This window comes from Contarinia nasturtii, unplaced genomic scaffold (assembly GCF_009176525.2).
Source record: "Contarinia nasturtii isolate CC-2019 unplaced genomic scaffold, AAFC_CNas_1.1 Cnas_scaffold_745, whole genome shotgun sequence".
Classification (NCBI taxonomy): domain Eukaryota; kingdom Metazoa; phylum Arthropoda; class Insecta; order Diptera; family Cecidomyiidae; genus Contarinia; species Contarinia nasturtii.
Genome location: NW_022198093.1, coordinates 1080158 through 1089608, shown reverse-complemented (window position 1 = coordinate 1089608; position 9451 = coordinate 1080158). Strand labels below are relative to the sequence as shown.

General features: G+C 32.1%; 3 protein-coding genes across 3 annotated transcripts in view; all 3 read right to left on the bottom strand.

The window, feature by feature from the left end:
* Window positions 1-1771, bottom strand: part of LOC116341794 (vascular endothelial growth factor receptor 1-like) — a 45005-nt gene extending 43234 nt beyond the window's left edge. Inside the window, exons 1-4 of the mRNA XM_031769090.1 lie at window positions 1639-1771; window positions 1476-1574; window positions 1314-1412; window positions 1159-1257 (exon numbers count right to left, since the gene is read on the bottom strand). Coding sequence (XP_031624950.1) covers window positions 1159-1257; window positions 1314-1412; window positions 1476-1574; window positions 1639-1771 — 430 coding nt within the window. The remainder of the gene's footprint in view (window positions 1-1158; window positions 1258-1313; window positions 1413-1475; window positions 1575-1638) is intronic.
* A 1060-nt stretch (window positions 1772-2831) lies between these two features.
* On the bottom strand, window positions 2832-6219 carry LOC116341793 (serine/threonine-protein phosphatase 6 regulatory ankyrin repeat subunit B-like). Its single transcript, XM_031769089.1, has 14 exons — window positions 6120-6219; window positions 5488-5547; window positions 5364-5423; window positions 5200-5298; window positions 5030-5128; window positions 4860-4964; window positions 4696-4794; window positions 3896-3994; window positions 3732-3830; window positions 3568-3666; window positions 3380-3478; window positions 3210-3314; window positions 3043-3144; window positions 2832-2977 (listed from the first exon to the last, which is right to left on the bottom strand). The coding sequence occupies exons 1-14, from the start codon at window positions 6217-6219 to the stop codon at window positions 2832-2834; spliced, it is 1371 nt and encodes a 456-aa protein (XP_031624949.1).
* Window positions 6220-7127: 908 nt separating this feature from the next.
* LOC116341714 lies at window positions 7128-8901 on the bottom strand. Its single transcript, XM_031768952.1, has 5 exons — window positions 8571-8901; window positions 8440-8510; window positions 7745-8174; window positions 7613-7683; window positions 7128-7552 (listed from the first exon to the last, which is right to left on the bottom strand). Exons 1-5 carry the CDS (start codon window positions 8800-8802, stop codon window positions 7268-7270), a joined length of 1089 nt encoding a protein of 362 aa, XP_031624812.1. The 5' UTR covers window positions 8803-8901; the 3' UTR covers window positions 7128-7267.
* Window positions 8902-9451: the final 550 nt, after the last annotated feature.

Here is a 9451-nt window from a genome sequence, read left to right as displayed (position 1 = left end):
TTATCTGTCGTAAATTTTAAAAGTGATATAATAGTTTTTTCTATAGTAAATTTTTCATTTTATCTGTCGTAAATTTTAAAAGTGATATAATAGTTTTTTACAGTAAATTTTTCATTTTATCTGTCGTAAATTTTAAAAGTGATATAATAGTAATAGTATATAGTAAATTTTTCATTTTATCTGTCGCAAATTTTAAAAATGATATAATAGTTTTTTCTATAGTAAATTTTTCATTTTATCTGTAGTAAATTTTAAAAGTGATATAATAGTTTTTTCTATAGTAAATTTTTCAATTTATACGTCGCAAATTCTAAAAACGATATGATAGTTTTTTCTATAGTAAATTTTTCAAAAAAATAATTTTACACGCCAATTTTAACAAAATACGAAATAAACTACGTTTCAGTATGTTTCTTATGTGAAGAAACTTTTGATCGTACGTACGTTCTCCAGAGAATTTTAAAAAAATGTATATGTTCATTTCTGTAGTTGCACAAAAAAAAAGAATTGACCGTCCGTACGGGCACTAATGTCGCTCGTGTTTGTACGGACATTTTGACCGTCCGTACTTTATATACTTTAACTGTTTTTGACCGTACGTAACTGTTTTTGTCCGTCCGTCCGGGCACTTATGTCCCTGAGCTCTGCACCACCACCTCAACTGAGTAAAAACGTCATATTTTTTCTATATATTTTGAAATATTCTAGTTGTTAATTTATTTATCTATTTTTACGATTTTAGGCAATGAACTTTTCCCAGGCGATCCAGTTGAATATGATTTGGGCGATTTCAATTAAGTTTTTCGGCCTTCTGCCCTCGAAATTATGATTCAAATTCAGAGACAATACAAATTAAAGAAAGTGAAGTGAAAAAAAAACTATGCAAAAAAGTGATATTATAAGAACAAAAAATGAACAAAACAAATAAAATGAATGAAGTTGAAAAAAAAGACAAAAAAGAAGAGAGCGAACAGAGCAAAAAAAGTTATGGACACAGAACAAAAGTGATAGGACACAGAAAAGGACAATGAAGTTCACTTCAGCAAAGACAAAAAGAGGAGGAGGAAACCTCTTTAAAAAACCTGCCGTATTGGGCGTATTCAATTAAATGGGTAAGAATCAGATATTATTTTCAGTCAGATTTATTTATGCTTTCACCGTTTTCTGTTGCAAAATGTAGCGGTGTCCATTTAGAAGAAGATTCCGCGCTAATATTAGCCCCCTTTTCGATGAGAAATTCCGTTACATCCACACTGCCTAAAACATTAATCAAACAAATCAAAATTCATAGGATTCTCCAAACGATCTATTACCATTTTGGGCAGCGAAATGGAGCGGCGTCCATTTATTTATAGTTTCTGCATTAACATCAACCCACTTTTTGATCAAGAGCTCTGCAATATCCGATGCGACTGGAAAGTTAATAACAAACATGATTATAGATAAAAGAGCTTGCAATTTAAATTATTCATCACCGTTTTCTGCAGCTACATGAAGCGGTGTCAATTTATTTATGTCTGTTGCATTAACATCAGCCCACACTTCGATGAGAAGCTCAGCAATTTTCAATTGACCTAAAAGATTGATAAAAAATGAAAATGAATCATCATGATTGGGTTTAATTGCTGCGACTGTTACCAGATTGTGCTGCAAAATGGAGCGGCGTCCATTTTTTTATAGTTTCTGCATTAACAGAAGCTCCATATATCCAGAGAAGATGAACCATATCCCCATGACCTGGAAATTCAATCAAACATTCAATGAAATTCATAGTTCGAATCAATTGCTTGGACTATTACCCTTTTCTGCAGCGAAATGGAGCGGATTCCATTTATCTTTAGTTTCTCCATCAAAATCAGCCCCGCTTCTGATGAGGAGCTCGGCAATATCCGTTTCACCTGGAAAGAAAATCAAAGAGACAATGATGGTATGCAGTCATATTTTGACTAAATAAGTACTATTACCAAATTTTGCAGCTACATGGAGGGGCGTCGTGTTGTTTTTACTCTTTGCATCAACAATAGCTCCATGATCAATAAGTAGCTGCACAACATCCTTTCGGCCTGGAGGATTTATCATGATTTTTGCAAAAAATAAACATTGAAAGATCATAGTTCGGCTCAATTGTTTGCATGCACTTGCAATACCTATGTTATTTTAGACTCGTTACTGTTCTTCTTTTTAAAAAATGTATGCGTTCAATGAAATGGCAAATGCGATATGAAAACTGCTGTTAACTTGACCATATATGATATTAGTTTGTTCCGTCTTCTATGTCATAGTCATTCAAATATACAGGACAGAAGTAATTGAAATATTATTAATAAATTAAAAAAGTTCGAAATTTCTATTAGCTGAAACGTTCGAATTTTTTTTATGTTTAAGCAGTCTATGTATTTCAGATAGATATCCATCCGAGATATTTTAGAATATCTGGATATTCAACGCATCTGCACAGCTCCAGAGCTGTGTGCGTCGCAAATAGAATCTACGGTATGTCGCGACGTATATGTGTATCAAGTGTCGCACGTACACAGTCACACTGTGTCTGTATTTTACGTGTAGCGACATACCGTAGATTCTACGTGCGACACACACAGCTCTGGCTCTGTGCAGCTGCGTTAAATATCCAGATATTCTAAAATATCTCGGATGGATATCTATCTGAAATACATAGACTGTGTTTAAGTTGTTTTTTAGTTTTGTTGTTTGTTCAATTGTTCATATCGTATTTGCCATTTCATTAAACGCATCCATTTTTTTGAAGAAGAAGAACATCTTTCAGTCTCACTCGTTTCCGCCACACGATTGTTTCTACAATTACCAATAGACTATCCCAGAAAACTTGGGAGTTTTTCAACTAAGTCTATTAATTTACCATACTGTACAGCATAATGTAGTGCGTATAATGTATTTTTGTCAACTGCATTAACATTAGCCCCATGATCGGTGAGAATTTCGGCCACAATTATACTACCTGAAAGATTAAATCGAACAAACTTCATTGAAGTAAATCCTCTAGTTCGAGTCGATAATTTATACTTCTTTGTGCAGCCAGATGTAGCGGCGTTTGTTTATCTTTATCTTCCGCACTAACATTAACCCCATGACTGATGAGAAGGTCGATCACATCCTTATTTCGACCTGGAAAGCAAAGAATCAAACATTAAAAGGAATTCATGGTTCGAATCGATTGCTTGGACAATTACACCAATCTATATCAGAAGCTATATGTAGCGGTGTTCGTTCGTCCCTATTTTTTGCACTAACATTAGCCCCACGATTGATGAGAAGTTCGGCTATATCATTTTTACCTGGAAAGCAAAGAAACAAAAATTAAAAGGGATTTATAGTTCGAATTGATTGATCGAACTATTACACATTTTTACAGCGCAAAGAAGCGGCGTTTCTTTATTTATATTCTCTGCATTTATATTAGCCCCATGATTAATGAGAATTTCGGCCCCATCCTTTCTACCTGGAAAGTAGCCAAACATTAAATGGAATTCATAGTTCGAGTCGAACTGTTCGACTCGATAGTTTGCAGTACAAATTTTGCAATATTACCAATTTTTACAGCCGTATGAAGTGGAGTTCCTTTTTCTTTATATTCTGCATTAATATTGATCCCATTACTTATGAGAAGTTCGACCATATCCATATTATCTGTAAACCAAAGAATCAAATATTAAAAGGAATTCGTAGTTCGAGTCGATAGTTTGCACTATTACCATATAATATAGCGTAATAGAGTGGAGTTTCTTGCATAATATCTTCTGCATTAGTATTACCACCATGACTAATGAGAAGTTCGACCATAGCTGTGTTATCTAAAAATAAAGGAATCAAACATAAAAAGGAATTTATAGTTCGAATCGATTGTTTGCATTATTACTTTTTATTGCAGCCTTAAGTAGCGGTGTTTGTTTTTTTATATCTTCTGAATTAACATTTGCACCATGATTAATGAGATATTCGGCCACATCCTTCTTACCTGAAAAGCAAAGAATCAAACCAGAGTCCTGCTTAGTCAAAAACTTGACCTATTATCATCGTTTTTTTTATTACAACTTATTAGTTAAGCCTTATTAGTTTTAACAAACATTCTTAAGTAATTAGTTATACTCATTATCAGTTATCACAAGTTACTTGCTTGACTAACGTCGAATTTTATTTCTATTTAGAAAAAGAAAGCATGAAAAATTCGTATAAAAATGAGAAATGCAAAAATAATTTTGTGATTTATTCAATTCAATTCGTATTTCTTTTTTTTATTTTTCATTTTAGTAGTTGTATTTCAAAGAATTTTGAAATTCGCACAGATATAAAAGAACACAATAACCTGTGCTTGATGTACTTAGTTGCTTAGTCTGTGTTTGTGTATTGGTGTAAAGTCATTAACTCACAGCAGAGCAACAAACAAATTTTTTTTCCTGCAAAAAAAAAACTGAAATATCAAAAATATTGATATAGACGAAATTTGACGTTATTCAAGGTTTCTTAACTAATGTTATTTTAATAACTGCTAATTAGTCAAGCCAGTAACACATGATAATTGATAATGTGTATAACTAACTAAGATTTAACTAATTAGTTGATAGTTATAATGATAATCATTTATCAAAATTGTCAATTTGCCGGAAAGTGAATCAAACATTAGGATTCATAGTCCGACTCGATTGTTTGCACTATTACTTCTTTGTGCAGCTAGATGTAGCGGCGTTAGTTTATCTTTATCTTCTGCAGTAATATTAGCCCCATGATTGATGAGAAGTTCAACCACATCTTTTTTACCTGGAAACCGAAGAATCAAACATTAAAAGGAATTCATAGTTCGAATCGATTGTTTGCACTAATACCCTTTCTTCTAGAAGCAGCTATATGGAGCGACGTTCGTTTATATTGATCTTCTGCAGTAATATTAGCCCCATGATTTATTAGAAATTCGACCACATCCTTCTTACCTGCAATCCAATGAATCAATCATTAAAAGAAATGCATAGTTTGACTCGATTGTTTGCAGAGTTACCTCTATGTGCAGCGTAATGGAGCGGCGTTCGTTTATATTGATCTTCTGCATTAATTTTAGCCCCACGATCGATGAGAAGTTCAACCACATCCTTCTCACCTGGAAAACAAAGACTCAAATATTAAAAGGAATTCATAGTTCGAATAGATTGTTTATTCACTATTACGTACCATTTTCTACAGCTAAATGTAGGGGCGTTTGTTTTTCTGTACCTTTCGCATTAACATCAGCACCATGATTAATGAGATTTTTGGTCTCATTCTTCTTACCTGGAAACCAAAGAATCAAATACTGAACGGAATTCATAGTTCGAATCGATTGTTTGTACTATTACCATATTTTATAGCTTCATGTAGCGGCGTCAGTTTATCTAAATTTTCTAAATACTCGCTAGCTGTAACCCAAAGAATCAAAGATTAAAAAAAATCATAGTTCGAATCGATAGTTTGCACTATTACCCCATTGTTTAATTGTAAAAGGTTGATTGTTCTTCTCGGCATAATAATCTAACCAATAACCTGGAAATTAAATTGAGCTTAATGATTGACGAATAGCACGGCGGTCGGCAGTTAAGCCATAGATCAAGAAAAAATATCAAAGTTTGAAAATCGGTCCACCTGTCTTCAAAATACGGTCCTTTGTGAATTTTATGCAGTTCAACAAAACAAGTTTAAAATTTATTTTTCTATCAAATATAAAACCATTCTAACAACCGATAACAACATAGAAGTTACTATTTTGGATACCTCTAATAAAAACCGGTTGGGCCTGTCAACATATTCAACTTGCTATTTTTCTTGGATAGTCTAATGTACAAATATTTAATCACAAAACACGGAAAAATTTGGATGCGTACTCAAAATTTCGTGAACTCAATGTGTTTGTTTTTCTATTTTCTTTATCTACCAACCATTTTGCTTTCATCACATTTCATCGATAAAGGTTTTCTATAGTATTTTATACAAAATACGTGAAACTGCGCTCAGGAATACTATAGAGCGATCAAAAAAAAGTTTAGCTACCTTAATTGATGTTATGATCGTATTTGCACATTTATATTATACATAATTTCATAAAAGTTTAAAATTACCATCTCCATCGGATAATAGAAATGGAAATTCGTCAGACAGTTCACAGGCACACACTTTCAGACACAAACACATTAAAACAATCACACAGTCCACTTTCATTGTTACAAAAGATGTATGTTTCGATTTATTATTTTACACAGACTTTTTAATAAAATTGCAAAAAAAACTTTTTGATTTGGAATTTTGTTAGAAGTATTATTAGTACAAATTTCTTCGGCAACGAATATACTTGCGCTTAGGATTGAATGAGCGATACAAGTGATTTTCTACTTGTCTCAATACATTGTGACTGAAATTTTTTGGCTCAATTTTGATTCAGGCAAAACTACATGTATTGTGTGCATGTTTCGAATTGTGCGTCTTAAATATGAATCAATCTTTTGATTAGCTATAATAATATACACAAGTTTGAATAGATATTGTATCATAAGCAATGAATAAGAAAATACAAAGTCATATCCATCTGAGTCATTCATACAACAACAAGCATTTGAATGTCATTTTCAAATTAAGATCACTTTCATTCTTATCTATTCGTCGAATGTTTTCAACAAACAAATTGTTCATTCTAGATATCATAATACATTATAATATAATAGAGATACAATAGAAGTATTTTGTGTGAACTTCATTTTTTTCTGTTGAATGAATGATCTCACTAGAAATTATTTGAAACAGATCATGGAGCGACAAGTGATGCTCCCGGCAAATTTTGCGTCATGCATATATATAGCAGCGAGTTCTGAAAATGTTTAGCATTGAATTTAAGCCATGAATATTGATGTCATGACATATGATATATGCTCGGAAGGTCATGGAAAAACTGAACAAAATTTTCATAGAAAATATTGTTTGATTGAATTATTATTCCGTTTATAGTTATTCAGTCAGTGCATTTGAATCAGAATGCAAAGATTAAACTGACGCAAACAAACCTAATTGTCTTTAATTACAGTCGAATTCTAAAGAATAAATATGAAATTAAAAATGTCTGTGCACAATTTTTTGGAAATGCTTCTTATTTTACTTCTTTCAATACATCTGCGGACACTTTTTTTTAACATTTTTAAGCAACGTGAAATTTATTTACCAAGCAATTTTTCTTGACTAAAGTCGATCAAATATTTTTGTGTTCTTTCAATTCAGTTCAGCCTTGAAACCTTGGAAAGAATTTTTTGCAACCTTCATAAGTTGATTGCTTGTTAACTGGGCAAGATCCAATCAAACCCGAAATGGCACAGTCAATGCTTATGTGTCCTGTTTTTCTGCAACCACGTGGATCCTTATATTCTGAACGAAAGTCAAATTTAACTGCGTTCACACATTCGGCCACAGTTTCATTCACCACGGCTTTATGATGATCATATGGATCTGCGTATTTAGTTATGAAGTCTTTATAATTAGTTTCATTCAAAGTTCCATCGGTATTGAGCTAAAAATGAAGAAACCAAATGAAACAATTGAAACGAATAAAATAATAGTATTGGACTACCAATCCTGTTTTATTTGCAATGCACTCTGTGTAGCAATGGTATTTAGTTGGTTCCCCTGGTTTATCTCGACCTACAAGTAAATGCTTTCATTGAATCTGTGAATTTTTGAATTTTTCTAACTTTATTCATACCAAATCTTTTATAGCATTCGTCTACAAGTTTTAAAACTCCTTTGTGAAAATTGGTTTTGGCGTCCTTCTTTTCAATATTACAGCATTTATTTGGATTCCAGAATGTTTCCCAAAAGTAATCGGAATTGGATTTATCATCAGATTGAGCGTTTTCACGCTTTGAAAAGAACCTTCTACAGAATTTTGAAGTGGACTCTTTGTCAGTTGGACAAGATTCAATCAGAGAATAAATAGCACAATGAATGGTTAGATGCCCTGTTAACCGGCAACCATTTCGATCCTTAAATTCTGGCTTATATTCGGATTTGACTGCATTCACACATTCGGTCACAGTTTCATTGACAACGACCTTTTGATGGTCAAACGGATCTGAATATTTGGTGATAAAATCTTTGTAATTCGTTTCGTTCAAACTTCCATTCGAATTGAGCTAGAAATGAAGCAATAATTAACACACTGACAAGTAAACTGACTTAACGTAAATGCCATAGTTTTTTTTTATCACTTCAAAACAAAGTAAACAAAATATGTCATATTTTTGGTTCTGTTATATACACCGCCAGAAACTGACTGTTTTTAAAGTCATTCTCTAGCTATAATTTGAAAAGTTAAGGTGTAACATTACAGAAAAAATTCCATAAATGGCATTTCCAAAAGGAAATCATTAATTTAGCCATTATGCAATATCGGCTCACCAGTCCTGTTTTGTTAGCCACACATTCAGTGTAGCAATTGTATTTTGGTGGTTCTCCAGATTCGCGTGGACCTAAAAAACAATTTTATTCCTTGAATGTTCTGACCACTTGGATACTATTTTTGATAATACCAAATTGTTGATAGCATTCGTCAATAGATTTTATAATTCCTCCATGGAAATCGGTTTTAAAGTACTTGTTTTCAACATCACAGCATATATTAGGATTCCAAAATGTGTGCCAAGCATCAATTGGTTTCGGTTTATCACCAGATGCACCTGGACGATTTTCTTCAGATGCTGAATAAACAAAATCAACTAGAACTATTGAGATAATCACAAACATGCACAAATAAACTTTCATTTTCAATTCTCTTTCATGAATTTCTCCTTAATCGTTCTGTTTCACTTATTCAGAATTTAAATTTGATTTAAAATTTTATCAATTATTGAATTTTTAGCAAGTGTTCAAACATTCAAATTACGAGCAAGTGAGTCTACTGGTATAATCAATTTATCATAACCGTTTATATAGATTTTCATCTGTGTGCAGTGTGCACTATGTGTGAAATTACGCAAATCATTATTAATTTTGAATTATTATTCATTATCGCCAAAAATTCAAAAAACTAAAAAAAAATCTAATACATATGTGGAAAAAAATAAATTATAGATTGGCAGCAATTGTGAAGTGTCATATTTGTTTTTTGTTGATTTTGCAAGTCCTACAAATTTGTATTATTATTTTTTTAAATGAAAATGATTCATAGTTATTCAAAGATATTTATTAGTTGAATATTTTCTACTTACAATTCGTTGAACCTGTTCTTTGGCCAAATTCGAATTTTTATTCGAGGTTTTTTATTCCAGGTGAATTTTCATTTCGCGAAACGATCTCTAGTACCGATATACATTACAAAGTTTCAGTCCAAATTTCATTGGAAAAGAAAAACGTCATTCAAGTAGATTCATTCAAGTGTTTTATATATTTTTATAATACCAAAAGTCAATGC

Bases quoted from the DNA above. Each gene is read 5' to 3' on its own strand.
- LOC116341793 (XM_031769089.1), bottom strand. From the start codon at position 6,219: ATGAAAGTGGACTGTGTGATTGTTTTAATGTGTTTGTGTCTGAAAGTG. The intron at 5,548-6,119 runs GTAATTTTAAAC...TTTAATTTCCAG, and splicing joins TCTATTATCCGATGGAGATG to GTTATTGGTTAGATTATTAT. The intron at 3,667-3,731 runs GTAATAGTGCAA...TTTGGTTTACAG, and splicing joins CTATTACGCTATATTATATG to ATAATATGGATATGGTCGAA.
- LOC116341714 (XM_031768952.1), bottom strand. From the start codon at position 8,802: ATGAAAGTTTATTTGTGCATGTTTGTGATTATCTCAATAGTTCTAGTT. The intron at 8,511-8,570 runs GTATTATCAAAA...ATTGTTTTTTAG, and splicing joins CGAATGCTATCAACAATTTG to GTCCACGCGAATCTGGAGAA. The intron at 7,553-7,612 runs GTAGTCCAATAC...CTTCATTTTTAG, and splicing joins TTGCAAATAAAACAGGATTG to CTCAATACCGATGGAACTTT.